The sequence below is a fragment of the Peromyscus californicus genome, unplaced genomic scaffold (genome assembly GCF_007827085.1).
Source record: "Peromyscus californicus insignis strain IS unplaced genomic scaffold, ASM782708v3 Scaffold_4__1_contigs__length_199733344, whole genome shotgun sequence".
NCBI classification, from domain to species: domain Eukaryota; kingdom Metazoa; phylum Chordata; class Mammalia; order Rodentia; family Cricetidae; genus Peromyscus; species Peromyscus californicus.
In genome coordinates this window covers 182,496,185-182,514,589 of record NW_026294562.1, presented here as the reverse complement: position 1 = coordinate 182,514,589, position 18,405 = coordinate 182,496,185, and the positions used below count along the sequence as shown (strand labels likewise).

Genomic DNA, 18,405 nt, shown 5'->3' with positions numbered 1-18,405 from the left:
GTCACATTTTCACAAGTGTGCATCTATGGTTAACCGTGCCCAGTGTGCATACTAAACAACTCACACAGGATTAAAATCAAACAGCAGACATAGTCACAAGAGTTTCTGCATACACAGCCATGGCCACGCACTCATAGCCAGAGAAGGAATCACGCGCGACTTTAGAAGAAGACTACGGGATTCGAACACCCTTCCACATCTCAGCACATAGGCCCGCCCCTCGTGGCTCACAAAACACCTTACACCTGCTTAGGCCGCTTGGCAGCCTGGAGACTACATTTCCCAGAAAGGACTGCGACGTTAGCGCCAGAGGCGCTTCTGCGCTTGCGTCTTCCAGCATTGAGCAGCGAGTCCGCTGGTATTGAGGTGGTAATCGGGTGTGGGCAGTGGGCAGGCAAACCAAGGAGGAAACAAATGGAGGTCCGGAGCTATTCGGAAGCTCCGCGGTGAGTAAGGGAGCAGGCGCCGCGGACCAAGAATCTCAGCCTTCAGACTAATCGCGATGCCTGGACCTACCGTTTTTTCATAGGCTTCCCGGTCCTGGACTACATTTCCCGTCGTCCCCCGCGGCTAGCGCTCAGTTGGTGCCCCTTGTGCCCAATTTCTCAGCTAACCTGGTAGACCTAGGGCAGTTTGGGAAGGTTCCTCCACCTTCTGAAATTAAGGATGTTTTGCGTTTAACACTACGTTTGCCTTTGTGTATCCTGAGATGAAGTATTTTATTATACATATATATTATTACATATTAAAGCAGATCTTGAGTTGATTAAAGTATATTTACAGTAAAATAATTTTTTTAAGGATTTACTGTGTGTGTGTGTGTGTGTGTGTGTGTGTGTGTGTGTGTGTGTGTGTGTGTGTGTGTGTGTTTTACTTGCATGCAGTGTCCACAGAGACCAGAAGTTATAGGTTGGTAGTTGCCATGTGGGTGCTGGAACCCCAACATGGGTCCTCCCCAAGGGCAGCAAGTTCTTTGAATCCGCTGAGCCATCTCCTCAGCACCTACATTTTTTTGTTTGTTTTTCGAGACAGGGTTTCTCTGTGTAGTTTTGGTGTCTGTCCTGGATCTCGCTCTGTAGATCAGGCTGGCTTCGAACTCACAGAGATCCACTTGGCTCTGCCTCCTGAGTGCCGGCATTAAAGGCATGCGCCACCACCGCCCGCCTTCAGCCCCCTACATTTTTAAAACAGGGTTAAACACAGGACTTAACAGACGTTTAGAAAAGAATAAGACAAACCCAAGTGTGAGTATAGCCTTTTAAAGGGAGATCTTGTTTTATATGATATACGTTGCAGGACCCCAAAAACATTTAGAACCATAGAGCCACTGGTTTAGAAGCAACACTTAGGGCCATCTAAATGATCTTGTTTTAGGTTCGTTGCCCAGCAGTAGGGAAAATGTTGAGTGAGTCACAGGCTGTCCCTATGATAGGATGTTGTACCAGTGATGAAATGGTGCTTATAAAAGTGCTTGTAACAAGGGCGCACTTCCCATTACATCACGCTAAGTACCTTTCATAATTATTTCACTTACAAACTAGAAATGTTTGTGACATGACAGGTATTCCTTTATGATCCTTTACAAGGTAGCATTTGTTTGGTGAACTCAAGAAGTGGTTAAATGATAACACAACAAAACTTTGGATTTTTTGTTGTTTTTTTTGTGGGGGCCATTGTGTGCCATAAACACCCTAGTGGAGGTCAGAGGACAGCTTGTAGGAGTGGGTTCTCTCCTTCCACCACGTGGGTTACGTGAATCAAACTCAGGTTGTCAGTCTTTACAGCAAGGGCCTGTACCCAGTGAGCCATTTCATTAGCCGCCTAGGATGTTTTTCTCTTCCATGCTTTGTTTTCTTGTTTTGAACCCCTGTACCAGTTGTGGTTGGATTTCTTTTTGCTGAATGTTCTTATCATTGTGCAAATGATCTAGTTGTGAATAACTTCTTAATAACTGATGGTTTTGTTTGTTGGTTTTGTTTTTTGTTTTTGTTTTGTTTTGTTTTTTGAGATAGGGTTTCTCTGTGTAGCTCATCCTGGAACTAGCTTTGTAGACCATGCTGGTCTCAAACTCAGAGATCTTCCTGCCTCTCTGCCTCCTGAGAGCTGGGATTAAAGGTGTGCGCCATCGCTCGGCAATAACTGTGGAATAATCTTTTACACTGTGTGGATATATGTCACTGTGATTGTTTTAATAAAGAAGGTGACTGGACTGGCCATAGCTGAACAGGCAGGAGAGCTAAACTGAGATTGCTGGGAGGAAGAACGGCAGAGCTGGGTATTCGCCAGCAGATAGAAACAAGATGGCCATGCTGTACTGAGAAAAGGTACCAAGCCATGTGGAAAAACATAGATAAGAAATATGGGTTAATTTAAACGTAAGAGGTAGTAACAAACCTGAGCTATTTGCCAAGCATTTGTAATTAATATAATCCTTGGTGTGATAACGTGGGACTGGCGGCCAGGAAAGAAAAGTCTGTCAGCAAATAACTGATGCTTTTAATTTCCTTAAAAAAATTTTTTTTTGAAAGGGAAAGTCTATGTAGCACTGACTGGCCTGGAACTCACAGAGATACACTTACCTCTTCCTCCTGAGTGCTGGGATTAAAGGTGTGTGTCGCTATGCCCAGCCCTCAATATCATTTTGTTTTTAAAGATTGTGTGTGAGTGAGTTTGTGATTGGGATTGTGAGTGCAGTTGCTTGAGGAGTCCAGAAGAAGATGTGGGATCCCTTGGAGCTGGAGTTACAGGCAGTTGCAAATTGCCTGATGTGAGTCCTGGAAACTGAACCCAAGTCCTCTCTGCAAGAGCAGCAAGTGCTCTCAACCACTGAGCCATTTCTTACCCCCTCAAACTCAAGTTTGATTATTGGTGTCATATTCTATTATTATGGCTATGCTAAAATGATTCCACACTTACCTACTTGTGGTCTTAACCTATTTATGTACTAATTTCGTGCATTTTTCTTCAACAGATATGACTGCTGTGTCTCTGGAAGGATATGTTTATGTTCTGATGATGGAGTCCTGGCCCCGCCCATCTAATTGTCTGATTGTCCTCGGCAGTTTCCTCCTATTTCTTGACACAAGGTAGGCCCAGTTTGAGCTGTGGAGTTCTTTGTGAATTTGGAAGTTGGAGAAATAGCCAGGGTGACTTCAGAGTGGTTCCATTTGCTGTGTGGGAGATTACATGGCTGAGTCCTGTGAATGCTTCATTTCCAGTCTAGGACTACGTACATTATGCAAGTTCTCCTTACTCACTCCCTGGGTGAGGAGAGCTTTCCCTGTCCTTTGAGTCATGTGTGGGTCTCCATCACTGGGACAGGTCTAAGGACCCCTGAGTTTTGCACCACCTGCAGAATTTAAGGAAAGTGGGGGAGAAAGGACCACTCATGCTGTACCTCCCCAGCAGCAGCTAAAGTAGGCTGCTGGTGTTGGGTACCAGTTTCTCCTAGCTCTCTGTAAGGTAATGGGCAGTTAGAAACAGGTGCAAACATAACCCTGGCATTCAGGGAGCTTCCAGGCAGGCTTCAACCTTCATGTTTCCTCTTTCCTTCTTTAGCTCTGACATCTAAGGACTCTGTCCTTCCCCAAGAGGAAGACCCATCAGCCCTTGAACTCCTGGAAGTCATGCCTCTCGTGAGTTTTAAAATCATGTAAATATTTGTTATCCTGAAACTTCCCACCCAGATCCCACCAGTTAACCTGGTCCCCTGAGGTCTGTTTTAGGGAGTCAATGAGATGGTAGGATGATAGGCTAGGCTATGTTTTGGTTTTTTGAGACAGGGTTTCTCTGTGTAGCGCCGGCTGTCTTGGAACTCACTCTCTGGACCAGTCTGGCCTCGAATTCACAGAGATCCACCTGCCTCTGCCTCCTGAGTGCTGGGGTTAAAAGCATATGCCACCACCACCAGGCCCAAGCTAGGCCCTTTCTTATTGCTCCGTCTTCTCTGACACATATAGATTCATTCTGGAGTGAAATTTTCTGAGCAGACCTCCGTTTCCCTGGGTGAGATGGGAGCATCCTTGTAGGAGCCAAGATTTGAAAGAAGAGAGCGGTCGGTCACTCAGGGAAACAGGGAGGTGGCATTCGTCACCCTTTCAGCCTGTGGTCTGTTGTCCTGCCCTGGAAGAGATTGACATTTGAGTGTAGTGGAGACCTAGTTGGGAATCCAGAGATTAGATGTCAGAGTGTGATCTGATTCGAGGTTACACCAAACCTTTGGGTCTTTCTTCATTATCTGCTTTGGCTTAAGCACAAGAGAAATACAGAACTGAGGCTCATGGGAATAGCAAATGAGATTCTCAGCCTGATGGGTTGATGGGTGGGTTCTTAGAGCTTGGAAGAGCTTCAGAGATTCGATCCGTACTTCGGTTCCAAAATATGAGGATGTTTTATTCTTTTCATTTAGGAAGTTGTACAGTCAATGAAAGTATTCTTCATTCATTGTCTCATGAAGAAGGTGCTTGTGCTATGTTCTGATGTAATGGTGAACTGAGCTTGGCAACAAACTCTTGACTAAGATGAAGCTCCTCTTTCTAAGATACACAGCTTTTTCTTTTGAGACAGGATCTGACTATGTAGCACTAGTTGGTCTGGAACTCAGTTTGTAGATCAAACTGGCCTCAGACTCACAGTAATCTACCTGCTTCTGCTTCTGGAGTGCTGATATTATAGGCGTGTGGTACCATAGTGGCTATGTTTTTTCAAAAGATTTTCTTGAAATCTTTAGGGAAAAGTTCATCAAGTATCTTTGTCACAAAATAGAAATGATACTTCTAACCTGAATTGAGAATTTATGAAAACTCCATTTAACCTTTAATTTTCACCCTAGACCTATACCCAGAAGTGGTGGTCTGCAGCAAAATGGTGTGTATGAAAATATTTTAACACTGTGTCTTCCTCATGCTCTTTTTTTTGTTGTTGTTGACAACCAACCCCAGCTGTTTTGTTCACCAGAACAACCCCTTTAGAGACCTCCTCCAGCTCCTCTCATCCCACTGGGAAACACCCCCTTGAATGAAATAGTCATGCATCGTTCACACTTCCTGTTTCAGGGTTCAGAACTGTTCAGGGATGTGGCCATAGCTTTCTCCCAAGAAGAGTGGGAGTGCCTCGAGCCTGCTCAGAAGGACTTGTACAGAGATGTGATGCTGGAGAACTACGGCCATCTGGTCTCACTGGGTAAAGTGGTCTGGTCTGTTAGTCTGGGTCTTCCCGGGCATGCCCCTGCCTTGTCAGCTATTGGGTACCTTTCAGTTCCACGACCGGCCACTTCGGAGTGTACAAAAGGCAGCCAATGGCTTGAAGTCGGGTCCTCCGACTGTTAGGTTTTCTTTTCGCCCTTTCTGCAGCTATCTCCCTGCTCAGTGACAGAGCCCTGGATCTGAATTCCAAGGCCTCTCAGTCTGACCATATGGTGTGTGTGTTTTCTTTCCTCTTCTTCAGGTCTTACCATATCCAAACCTGATGTGATAGCCATCCTCGAGCAAGGGAGGGAGCCTTGGCTAGCGGAGAGGGCCACGGCAGGAGGCCTGTGTTCAGGTGAGCGCTGGAGCTAGAGACCCAGGAGACTTTCGTATTATTGCCGTATCTGCGGCTTTATGAGTTAAGCAGGACTAGAAATCACCAGTAGAACACTCTTCGGATAGTTTTATATAGTATAGCATTAGGGATGGCCTTACTTAGAAGAGTGGAAACATGCCCGCGGAGTAAACCCAGTCATGCTAGGTGGATCTGGGAGAGAAAAGGCATCTTGGAGAAAGGAGTGCTCTCAAGACATTTCTTTTTTCTTTTTTCTTTCTTTTTTTTTTTTTAATTGTCCGCTCAGTTCTTTATTAGACCATCAAGGCATGTCTACAGAGGTAGCCAAAGTGTTTTTCCCACATGGCCGGAAGAGAGCAAGCACTCAGAGTCACCACAGTTCCTGCCGCTGTGTCCGTGTAGGTGTCCACGGCTGTTCGCACAGTCTTCTGTACCTCAGGCTAGCAGTTTAATATCCTTGACCGGCTGCGATCCTAGCCGCCTTCCTTTGTAACATGATAACCAGCTGTTCTAGCCTTTGAGTGGGTCAGCATGTAGGTGGGCACCCTCATATTTGGAGTCTGTCTCTCCATGTGGTTAGACCCCAGTAGACACCCATTACTTTTCTATTTTGTGACCTTTTTGTATACCCCTGTAGCTTTCTCTCAGTCCATGCACAAATAAAGTGAAACTGATGTGACGCAGGGTCTGTGTGGTCCTCTGGGGCCATCCGCTTCATGAGCTTTATGAGTATACACAGAAGCAGTCGTCACTTTGGCCCATGATTCCTTGCACCATCATATAAATGAGTCTTTAACTCAGTGAGGTCGGTTGCTGTGGTTACGGTGTAGCTCGCCACTTCATGGGCCAGGTAGGATTGGATGAAGTACACCACAGAGCCTTTAAAAAGTACTTTCCTAGCCGGGCGTTGGTGGCGCACACCTTTAATCCCAGCACTCGGGAGGCAGAGCCAGGCAGATCTCTGTGAGTTCGAGGCCAGCCTGGGCTACCAAGTGAGTTCCAGGAAAGGCGCAAAGCTACACAGAGAAACCCTGTCTCGAAAAACCAAAAAAAAAAAAAGTATTTTCCTTTATTGTGTGTGAATGTCAGTACACGCATGCTGAGGCAACTGTGTGGAGGTCAAAGGATAACTTTTGGGAGCGGGTCTCTCACCTTCCTGAGGCTTCTCATTTTGAGAAGAGGCTTCTCATTTTGGCCAGGCTTCGCAATCCGGGATAGTTCCAGAGCTTCCAGCTGATTCTCTTGTTTTTGCCTCTCCTCTAACTGTAGGAGTGCTGGGATTACAGATGGGAGCCGGGGCGTCTGACTTCTGGGTCCTGGGATTGAACTCGGGTCGTCAGGCTTTCGTGGCAGGTGTACTTGCCCACTGCGCTATCTTGCCTGCCCCCTAACCCCCAGGCAGTTTTTGCTTATAATCTGAATAAGAGCAAAACATGATGTTGTAGAAGGGTCTCATCCCCCAGTAAACTGAGCTCTAAACGAGACACAAGGCCATTCTTTTTCCAACATTCCTTTTAAATAATGGCAAAGTTCCGGAGTTGGCAGTGGCCATGGTGGTTACTTACGTTTCAGATTAGAGGAAACCACAGGAGAAGGTGGTGGCCGGATGTACCAAAGGATAGCTGCTGTTTTGTTACCATGTCCTGGTAGACAAGTGTGTCAGCGTGCCCTTGGTTTATTTTTTTTCTCCCACACATGCCCTTAAGTGTTCAGGCAGGTCAAGGATCCAGTCACACACCCCTCCCATCATTTCTTTTTAAAGGTATGATAAAATACACATAACAGAAGCTACCGCCTTAACCATTCTTTAAGCATACAGTTCAGCAATATTAAGAACATTGGCAACCATCACCTGATCCCTCCTCAGTGCATCCGGCAGAATCCGCATGAGTTTTGCAGAGTATAATTTACATTGGATAAAATGTACACCTCTTACGTGCAGTACTGATGAACGCTGGCAGGTTTGTACGCCTGTGTTACCACCACCAAATCAAGAGGATGGGTTCTTGTACCTGTTCCTACACAACCCCTGAAGCCCTACTGGGAAGCTGGCCATTGGCAGAAGTCACTCTTGATTATATTTGTTTTTGTGGAATCTGCTAGTGTGTTTCTAAACATGGCTCAGAGCTACACTGATGTTTTAGAACCAGCGCAACACTGTTTTCCTCCCAATCCTCATTTCTAATGTTGCCTCCTCCACCTCTCTCTTTGCCTGATTTCGGATTGCTTAGCCTTAGTCAAGAGAGTTTAGGTGTCGGAACTTCCAATACTTTTTAAAAGTCTGACAGGGATTTATTAGAAAGGTCATTAGTGGCTGGGCAGTGGTGGTGCACGCCTTTAATCCCAGCACTTGGGAGGCAGAGGCAGACAGATCGCTGTGAGTTTGAGGCCAGCCTGGTCTACAGAGCTAGTTCCAGGGCTACACAAAGGAACCCTGTCTCAAAAAAACAAAACAAAACCAAAACAAACAAACAAACAAAACAACAACAAAAGAAAAGAAAAAACAAAGAAAGGTCATTAGTTATAGTGAATAAAACCATGAATAGGTAATTAATTATAGGTGCTGGGCCCCCAACACAAGTTAGAATCTAATAAACATCAGGGTGGTTCCAAGGGCAATCTTAGCTATGTTTTGCTCGGCCAGATCACCCACAAACACAGAAATGACTCTTCATGCCTGCCTCCCCCCATGATTGCTTGGCTAGACATTGGAAAGAAATCTTCCCCCAAACAGTCGCATGTGTGAAGGCTTCTGCTTCTCCAGCTGTCCTCATGGGCCACTTGTGTGAGATAGACATCGCCAAGTTGGGAACCCTGACAAGAATGCTGAGCAGTGGCAGGGAGGCGGCGTGATCAGAGGCGTGTGTCTCTCATTGGTGATCCCCCTGAGAACCTGCCAGCTTCCACTGTAGGTTCTTCTCCTGGAAAAAGAAAAATAACCATTTTCCGTTTCACTTCCTTGTCAGCATTGGAATCTGGATACGGTGCCGAAATACTGTCTGCAAAGCCACACGTTAATGAAATCGAGTCGCCCCGGTGGGGGATAATGGGAGGCCTTGCAAGCTGTCGTCTTGAGGGCTCGCGCTTCCAGGATGATGGGGAAGACGAAGGCCTGTTTGACAGACAACCAGGAAATCCAGACAGAAATGCCAGTCCTGTGTTAATCAGTCACGAGGAAATGCCCACTTTAAACCAGCAAGCACCTCTTACTTTTTCCCAGAGAAAGTCCCGTCGATATAATAAACGCAAAAAAGACTTGTGGCACAAGGAATTCCGTATTAATCAAGGAATTCCTACTAATGAGAAGCCCTACAAATGTAGGGAGTGTGGGAAGGCCTTTAAATATGGTTCACGACTAATCCAGCACGAGAATATTCATTCTGGCAAGAAGCCTTATGAATGTAAAGAATGTGGGAAGGCCTTCAATTCTGGCTCAAATTTCATACAACACCAGAGAGTTCATTCAGGTGAGAAACCTTATGAATGTAAAGACTGTGCTAAAGCCTTCAGTCGAAGCTCACAGTTGATTGAGCACCAGCGAATCCATACTGGGGAAAAACCCTATCAATGTAAGGACTGTGGCAAGGCCTTCAATCGGATCTCGCATCTTAAAGTACATCACAGGATTCATACCGGTGAAAAGCCCTACTTGTGTAAGGAGTGTGGGAAGACCTTTAGTCATAGGTCTCAGCTGATTCAGCATCAGACTGTTCATACTGGCAAGAAACTCTTTGAATGTAAAGACTGTGGCAAGGCTTTTAATCAAGGATCCACTCTTATCCGGCATCGGCGAATTCATACTGGAGAGAAACCTTATGAGTGCAAGGCATGTGGCAAGACCTTTAGAGTGAACTCGCAGCTTAAGCAACACCAGAGAATTCATACTGGGGAGAAACCCTACCAGTGTAAGGTGTGCAGTAGGGCCTTCAAGCGGGTCTCACATCTCACAGTCCATCATAAAATCCATACCCATGAGAAGCCATACGAGTGCGAGGAATGTGGGAAGGCCTTCAGCCATTGCTCACAACTGAGTCAACATCAGGTGAGCCATTCCAAGGAAAAGCCCTCCAAGGGATGTGGCAGGAGCGTAAGTCACGATCCAGCTACTGTTCAGCCTCCCAGACGGCACAATAGAGGAACGCGTGTGAACATAATAAATGTAGAAAAGCCGTCCCTCGGCACTTACCCACTGTTAATCATCAGGGAGTTTGTGCTGGCAAGCAACCACAGGAATGGAAGTAATACAAGGAGCCCATTAGCATAGGACGATTACGGCCTGTGCATCTTGGAGAAAGGAGAGCTGAATGTACTGCTAATAAGATGCCTCAATTCAGAGTTAATTCTAAATCAATTAACAGGGAAAGGTTGGAAATAATTCTGTCTCCCAACACTCCCCAGAATCTAGTCATGGGATTTTTATGTGGCTTTTTTGTTTTGTTTTGTTTTGTTTTTGAGATACAGTCTCTCTAATGTAGGCTCGGCTGGCCCAGAATTTGCTATGTAAACCGGGCTGGCCTGGAACTCCTGATCTGCCTGCCTCTGCCTTCTGAATGCTGGGATATTAAAAGTATGTGTCACCATGCCCAGCTTTAGTCGCAGGGAAGCCAAATTACTCCTGGGTTAACAAGGAGATAAATCCTGCAGACACCATGTGTGGCAATAAAAAGAACAAATGGATAATTTTACATGCTAAGAAAGGTAAGAAATAAAGCTATATCCAGGGTGTGGTAACACACTTGAATCCTAGCACTTGGGAGGCAGAGGCTGGTAGATCTCTGTGCGTTCCAGGCCAGTTGGCTGCACAGTGAGACCCTGTCATAAAACAACAGCCCCACCCCCAAGAGCTATCTCCAGAGGAATTAAAAGAATTTTATAAAGATTTCTGTGTATGTGTGTGTGTGCACACGTGTGTGTATAGAGATCAGAGGGCAACTTTGTGGAGTCACTCATTTATGTGGGTTCCAGAGGCTGAGCTTAGCTTACCCACTTATTACCAGGCTTACCCACTGAGCAGTCTCACTGGCCCCTTTCATAATTCAAAGCACACACATTTTTTAAATCCCAGAGGAATGGTTTACAGGTTTTGAATACATGCTTATATCTGGAAATCTGAATGAGTACTCAAACACGCTAAGGATTCAGAACTGTAAAACAGCCATGCATAGTGGTACATGCTATAACCCCAGGTCTTGGGAAGCTAAGGCAGGAGGATTGCCTCAAGTTCAAGGCCAGCTTGGGCTACATATTGATACACTGTCTAAAAAAACAAAAAAAGAAACTACCACGCACCCAGTCAACAGATAAAATGAAAAGAAAAAAAAAAGTAGTTTTACATCCTTTTGCAGGCCAAGGACTTGTTTCTAAATTTAGTTGTTTATGTAATTGGGGCCTGAGCTAAGTACTGCTGTGTAGCCCTGGTTGCTCTTTAATTTGGGGGCAGCCCTCTTGCCTCAGTCTCACTAGAACTGGGATTATAAAGCCTGTGGCACAGTGTCTGGCTCTATTTCCTGTTGAAAACAGTCACACTCTGTAGACAGTGTATTCTCATGACTTCTAGACCAGAAGATGTGGAATCTGTAGGAAAAGGCCTTCTTACCCTGTCCTGGCAGCTGCTCTCAAATAACCACACTGAGACTTATTAATTGTAAATGCTTGGCCATTAGCTCAGGCTTGTTACTATCTAACTCTTAAATTAACCCATATTTCTTATCTATGCTCTGCCACATGGCTTGATACCTTTTCTCGGTATGACAAGTTCATCTCCTGAGCATCTCCTTGAGATTCTGAAGCTCCTCTCTTCTTCATGCTCTCTTTTGGTCTGCCAGTGCCACCTAACCTCTACCTCTCTGGCTATAGGTCAATCAGCTTCTTTATTAACTTACTCACAGTGACATATATTCACACAGGGCAAAGGAATATCCCACACTGCCCTGTGTCTGATTCTTACATTACTCTCAGTTACTTCTTCCTATTTCAGGAACAGTCTTGATTTTGAACGGTGTTTCTTAGTTTCTCCATATCTAGATTGGTTTTGGGCCATCCTTTGGTCTTGTGTCACTGGTAGATTTTAGCTGCTTACTCATCAGCCATACCCAGTTATTGTTAGCATCTGCTTCTTGCTTTAGAATCTGAAGATAGGTTGGGCATGGTGGCAGAGGGCAGTCTGGTCTACAGAGCTAGTTCCAGGACAGCCAGGGTTACACAGAGAAACTTATCTCAAAAAACAAACCAAAACAAAATCTGAAGATAGTGGATTCGAATTTTCCAGCCTCCTGTGCATCTCAGAGTGGCAAGTGTTTCTCTGTATTGGCTGTTGGGATCTTTGGGGGGGCTTCTGGAAAAGAAGTTCATGTTCTAATGAAAGAAATGCTATCCTATCAAACTGATTTGCAACAAGAAAACAACCTTCAGGGTGAAGGGCCTTTGATGGCACGCAATGTGAAGGAACAAATAGTTACTACTGCATCCTCCAAGAGATGCCCCAACCTAGTGCCAGATCTAGACCTCCCACATCAGTCAATAATAAAAAATAATGCTGGCCAGGTGGTGGTGGCGGCGGCGGCGGCGGCGGCGGCGGCGGCGGCGGCGGCGGCGGCGGCGGCAGCAGCAGCAGCAGCAGCAGCAGCAGCAGCAGCAGCAGCAGCAGCGGCACACGCCTTTAATCCCAGCACTCGGGAGGCAGAGTCAGTTAAGATTCTTCAGATCATTCTAGCTTGGGTCCAATTGAAATACAATCTATCCGCTGGGTGGTGGTGGCACACACCTTTAATTCCAGCACTCCAGAGACCGAGGTAGGGAGAATCTCTGAGTTTGAGGCCAGCCTGGTCTACAGAGTGAGTTTTAGCACAGCCAAGGCTGCACAGTGAAACCCTGACTTGAAAAAAAAAAAAAAAAAAAAAAAAAAACAGAAAAAACCCCCAAAAAAACAAAACAAAAAAAAACAGAAAAGAAAAAAAAGAAAATCTAGCCTAGGTAGCACACCCTATGTACCCTGAGTAGCTAGTGTGTGACATCTCACATTCTTAGGCTCTTCCTTGCTATTTTGCCACGGTACCACGACCCCAAAAGACATACCTAATTTTTTAAAACCTCAGCAAGGCAATCACATTCTGCAGTATTTTCTGACTTGTGTCTTCATGATTTTTCAAAAGAAAGGTTTTGTATGTTCACATATCCGCTGACGTTGTGAAAATCAGCTATGGTTGGGGGCTGGAGAGATGGCTCAGAGGTTAAGAGCACTGGCTGCTCTTCCAGAGGTCCCGAGTTCAATTCTCCGCAACCGTATGGTGGCTCACAACCATCTGTAATGAGATCTGGAGCCCTCTTCTGGCCTGCAGGCAGACATAGAGGCAAAACAATAATAAATAAATAAATAAATAAATAAATAAATAAATATAAATAAATAAATAAATAAAATTAATCTTAAAAAAAAGAAAAGAAAATGGCTGTCTCTCCATTTCTCTGTTGCCAAATATTCAGGTTGCTTCTGAATTTCTGATGCTTTAAAAATTTGTGATGAGCCAGTTCTGGTGGCGCAGGCCGGTAGGATTTGCTGAAGGAGGCAGAGGCAGGTGGATCTGGAGTTCGATGACAGCCTGGGATACACATTTTAGGGGGCTGGGGATTTAGCTCAGTGGTAGAGCGCTTGCCTAGCAAGCGCAAGGCCCTGGGTTCGGTCCTCAGCTCCAGAAAAAAAAAAAAAATTTGTGATGAGCATCTTGTCCATGTTTTTTGGGTGGTGGTGGGGGTGGGTGGGGGGTGGTGGTGGGGGTGGGTGGGGGGTGGTTGTGGGGGTGGTAGTGGTGGTGCATACAGCCACAAGATTCTCTCCCGGCTAGAGATCTAACAGTAGGTACTTAGAGGGTGCAGCCTCACTCCCTGCAACCCAGCTTGAGAACTGTGCTGGGTCTGGACAACTGTCACCATTTACACCGTTGAACCGCCTCTGACTGTCAGTTCTCATCAGTGAATTGGACCGAGGCTCTTAGGGAGACCTCTGGGAATCAAAATCCCATTGAGCGGGTGGCCTTTTAGGAGTCCATGGGAAGGATGTTTCCCATCATCCCTTCCAGCGAAATTAGAATTGGTCTGGGAGCCAGGCCTACTGAGTACGTGAACACACTGTTGTCAGTGGATTAAGGAATCCCTGCTTTGCAAGGCATTGAGTCTGGGCTAACTGGTCCCAGAATGTGTGTGTGTCCGGTCTGGGGAAGCATGGGAGAAAGGTTTGGCTTATGAGAGCAACATCTTAGTAAGAGGCCCCAAACTAACCCACATGTTGGAAGCAGGTTGGCTGGGTATGGTGATGTGGAGTAGTTATTTGGAAGATTGAGGAGGGAGCATCACTGGACCCCAGAACTTCCAGGCCAGTTTGGGCAACAATATTCCCTCTTTAAAAAAAAAAAAAAGGCGTCTGGTGTGGTAGTGCATGCCTTTAATCCCATCAGAGGCCTCTAGGCAGATCTCTGAGTCCTAAGCCAATCTCTGTCTATAGAGTGAGTTCCAGGATAGTCAGGGCTTACACAGAAACCCTGTCTCAAAAAAAAAAAAAAACAAACCAAAACAAACAAGGTGTATTTGAACACTTTTACCAGCAGGTGGCACTGTGGTACTGTGAAACGTCCCTCACTACCTTGGTGCTTTTACCAAAAGATTATTAAAAACTCATGTCTTTTTGTGTCAACCCCTGATTAGATTAATATCTTCTAATATCTTCTGATCCCTTGTGGACAGCTTTACAGGACAGAAATAAGAATAAGTTTTACTAGACATTGTTTTGTTGAGCCAGGGTCTCACTATGTAGGTGAGGCTGGATTTGTAGGTGAGCACCATCCCAGTTTTGTTTGGTTGGTTTTTAATATTTTTATTCCCTTGATCCAATCCATGGGCTCATCACTATCATGCTTTAGCGCTGAGCTACCTCTACAACTTCAATAGACATTGGATTCGGTGCAATTCAGCTTCCTTCCCTCCACCATGGTTTAAGTGTGCCATTTAGATTCCAGCATCCCCTCCCCCACTGTAGAAACCACCACCCAAGGAGCTTGATATACCTGTCCCTTACCTCAGGATTAGGATTAGACCATCCCGTCCTCTCTCTAGGAACATGAAAAAGTGCAGAAAGCAGAAGAGAAAATGTCTAGATGGTGAGACCAACGAGGAGGTTTCTGTCTGTCTGTCCATCTGTCTACCTAGCTAGTCATCCATCATCTGTCTTCCCATCTATCATTAATCCATGTATATTTGTCTACTCAGCTACTATATATTTATCTTTACCTTTCTATCACCCACCTATCCTTTCCACATTTCAAGGAGTGGAAAGATAGTCTTTTGTTAATTATAAAAAGGCCTTTTCAATCATTATGAGTTTCTGCAAATGAGGTGATTAAAAGTTTTGTTTGGCAAGTTTACTTTTTCTTCACTTTTGCATCTCCAGCTCCTAGGAGCTAAACGTGTTTTGAAACAGGATCATCATTCTAGCCTAGGCTGGCCTGAAACTCACTATGAAACCAAAGCTGGCCTTGAACTTGTGGCAATTCTCTTGCCTCAGCTCCTCAAGTGCTGATATTACAGGAATGAGCCACCACACCCAGCAAGATCACCCAGTGATCTGCTAAGGTCTTTACGTGACTAGGGGAGCTAACTACAGGGAACTAGTTAGTTGCCAGAAGAATCAATCAAGTACTATGACAGCTATAACTCACAGCTCTATGGGGTAGGGGGTGGGGGATAAAGGATTAACAGTAACCGATGACTAAATCAATCATGCCTACCTAATGAAGCCTTAGTTCTCTCCCCCCACCACACACACAAAAATACTTCGAAGATTTCAGAAAGACCACGTGCTGGGTGAGTGACACACTTCAATTCTGTGGGGTTAGAAGCTCCAATTCTCAGGGTCCTTCTGGATTTTGTCTTAAATATCTCAACCTGTTCATTCATGTCCTTTAAAGTCTCCTATAATGAACAACAAGAAGGAAAAAAAAAACCCTGTTTCCTTGATAGCTCTCATTCTAGCAAATTAATAGAACTCAAGAAGTGAGGGCGGTGGAAACCCCACTTTAGATTCAGAAACACAGGCAAAAATAACCAAAGTTTGGGATTTCCATCACAAATAGTGGGGGATTTTGTGAGGCCAAGCCTTTGATTTCCAGGTAGAGTCAAGACAGGGTTGATGATGACCAACAGATATCTTTTATGAAAAAGGTTTTCAAAGATGTTGAAATGTTAACTGAAGAAAATAGGAAAAGTGTGATACACACTTCCTTCTTTGTATTTTTATATAGCCCCCTTTTTTTTCATCATTTGTTGGGTCTGTCTCCATCCATGGGCCGTAAGATCTAAGAAGTCAGGGAATTGTGTTTGTTTCTTTCCTTCTTTCTTCGTCCAAATGGCCTCATTTTATTTATTTCAGCTTTGATACAAGTATTGATTTCTTGGTCCTTCAAAGGCAGGGATAATTTCCACTTTGGCAAAGAGCAGAAAAAGCCTGACTTGTATTTTGGTTCCTATGACGTTGTCGTAGTCACTGCTCCCAACACTAATAGTGACATTCCCATTTTGCAGGTGAAAAAATATGCTGATTTGTTGGCCACAGAGGTGGTGATCAACATGAGTGGGAGGGAGGAGGCGATCAGATGCAGAATAGTGGCTGTTCTTGCTGTGGCAAAGCTGAGCCCGAAAAGATCAAACTTCCAAGCTTGGTGTCGCGGGCTCACTCCTTTAACCCCAAACATTTGAGAGATCCAGAAGGATCAGGAGTTCAAAGTTAACCCTTGGCTAGTCTGGGCTAGAGATCACCTCATATCTCCTCCCTCAAAAAGAAAAAAAAAAAACATCATAGCCTCAAACACTAACATCAAGCATCGAGGTTGGTGAAGTAACAGGGAACCAGATATCAAGGAGACATCTTCTTGAGTAGCGCTCGCGCCTCTGCGGCGTCTGGTAACTAGGGACGCTTGTGGTCTCTAGGCAGAGGGGGAAGCTTAACGTAGAGCCGGCGCCCGAGTCGCCCTAACTGACCTAACTGACCCGCCCAGAAGACCTGGGCATCCCGCTCTGCATAATCACGCACTCAGTCACACAATGTCCCGGCTCTCATCCCTCCTGTAGAAGAGCAGCCTTAGAACCTGCCCTTCTTCACAAGCCCCGCCCTTTACCTCTGACGCTCCTGAGAACTGGCCCCTTCTCATCCAGGCCCCGCCCTCACCTCGTGCTGCCCTGAGAACCCGCCCTACTTCCTAAGCCCCGCCCCTCACCTCAGACGGCTGAGAACCCGCCCTACTTCCTAAGCCCCGCCCCCACCTCAGACGGCTGAGAACCCGCCCCTTCTCCGCTTAGCGCCGCCCTCACCATTGACTCCGCTGAGAACCCGCCCCTTCTCCGCTTAGCGCCGCCCTCACCATTGACTCCGCTGAGAACCCGCCCTTCCTCCAAGCCCCTCCCTCACTTCAGACTGCGCGGAGAACCGCCCTACTCGCTAAGTCCCGCCCCTCACCTAATCCCGCTACGATCCCGCCCCCCTTCTCCGTTTAGCGCCGAACCCGCCCCTTCTCCGCAAGCCCCGCCCCTCGCCTCAGACTGAAGATTACCCGCCCCTTCTCCGCTTAGCGCCGCCCTCACCACTGACTCCGCTGAGAACCCGCCCTTTCTTCATAAGCCCCGCCCCTTCTCCAAGCCCCGCCCTCACTTCAGAATGTGCTGAGAACCGCCCTACTCGCTAAATCCCGCCCCTCACCTAATCCCGCTACGATCCCTCCCCTTCGTTTAGCACCGCCCTCACCATTGACTCCGCTGAGAGCCCGCCCCTTCTTCGCAAGCCCCGCCCCTTCTCCAAGCCCCGCCCTCACTTCAGACCGCTGATTACCCGCCCCTTCTCCGCTTAGCGCCGCCCTCACCACTGACTCCACTGAGAGCCGGCCCCTTCTTCGCAAGCCCCGCCCCTTCTCCAAGCCCCGCCCCTCAGCTCTGCCTAGCCTCGCCTTCACGTCCGACTAAGAAAACCGCTTTTCTCCCTACGACCCGCCTCTCGGCTCCGTCTTCCCTGGGAACACGCCCCTTTTACGCTAAGCCCCGCCTTTCCCGGACTCCGCTCCTTCTCTGTTGTGGCTGGAAGAGGCTGCGCCTGCGCACAGAAAGCTTGTCTCTTCCCTCCCAGCGTCCCTAGGTTGACAGCGTCCGTCCGGGGAAGGCAGCAGGAGCGCGAGTTGAGGCGGTGGTTGCGGAGCGCCGAGCGCGAGCGCTGCGGGCAGGGGAGGCCCTCGCAATCCCCGCGTTTCCCAGAGGCCGGCGTCCTTGGCGGTAGGCGGGGCGGATGCGTGGAATCAGGGGGCGCGAGGGCTCACAGGACCGGGTCGGGGTGGGGGGGGCGCGGGTGGGGTGGGGGAGGTCTGGATCTAAGTGCGTGCTTCGGTGTGCCAGGCCGGACTGTGTGTGTGAAACGAACTGGGCTGGCTGTGAGTTTTCAGTGTGACTGTACGCTCGTGTGAGTGTGTGAGAGAGGAAGGCAGGTCTGAGAGAAATCAGTGGTGTGAGTGTGAGACGACTGCGAAGCGTATGGTGGTAGGTCTATCTTCCGGGGGGCTGCATTACAGCACTGAGATGCTTGGAATCTCCAAAGTAATGAATATATCTTACTGACCGTTCGTGATTGATGGCCGGCAGACTCAAGGCAGCTTTAGGGTCGGGGCTGATCATCGCAGACGCCAAAGGAGATTAGAGGAATAGGATTTTTCAGCCTCAAACCCCTACCGGGAGAGGAGAGGGGCAGAAGGGTAAGTTAATCACCGAAGGCCAGTTTTGTTGTTTTGAGGCAGTATCGTGTACCCCAGGCAGTCCTCAAACTCATTATATAAATAGAGGATG

General features: G+C 46.8%; 1 protein-coding gene across 1 annotated transcript in view; it reads left to right on the top strand.

The window, feature by feature from the left end:
• Nucleotides 1–313: 313 nt before the first annotated feature.
• The window catches only part of LOC128124154 (zinc finger protein 471-like), a 35,832-nt gene continuing 17,740 nt past the window's right edge, over nucleotides 314–18,405 (top strand). The window contains exons 1-7 of the mRNA XM_052760349.1: nucleotides 314–446; nucleotides 2,972–3,086; nucleotides 3,559–3,635; nucleotides 5,055–5,181; nucleotides 5,446–5,541; nucleotides 8,508–9,791; nucleotides 17,768–17,841. Of these exons, the coding sequence (XP_052616309.1) occupies nucleotides 3,627–3,635; nucleotides 5,055–5,181; nucleotides 5,446–5,541; nucleotides 8,508–9,791; nucleotides 17,768–17,841 (1,590 nt within the window). The 5' untranslated portion in view covers nucleotides 314–446; nucleotides 2,972–3,086; nucleotides 3,559–3,626. The remainder of the gene's footprint in view (nucleotides 447–2,971; nucleotides 3,087–3,558; nucleotides 3,636–5,054; nucleotides 5,182–5,445; nucleotides 5,542–8,507; nucleotides 9,792–17,767; nucleotides 17,842–18,405) is intronic.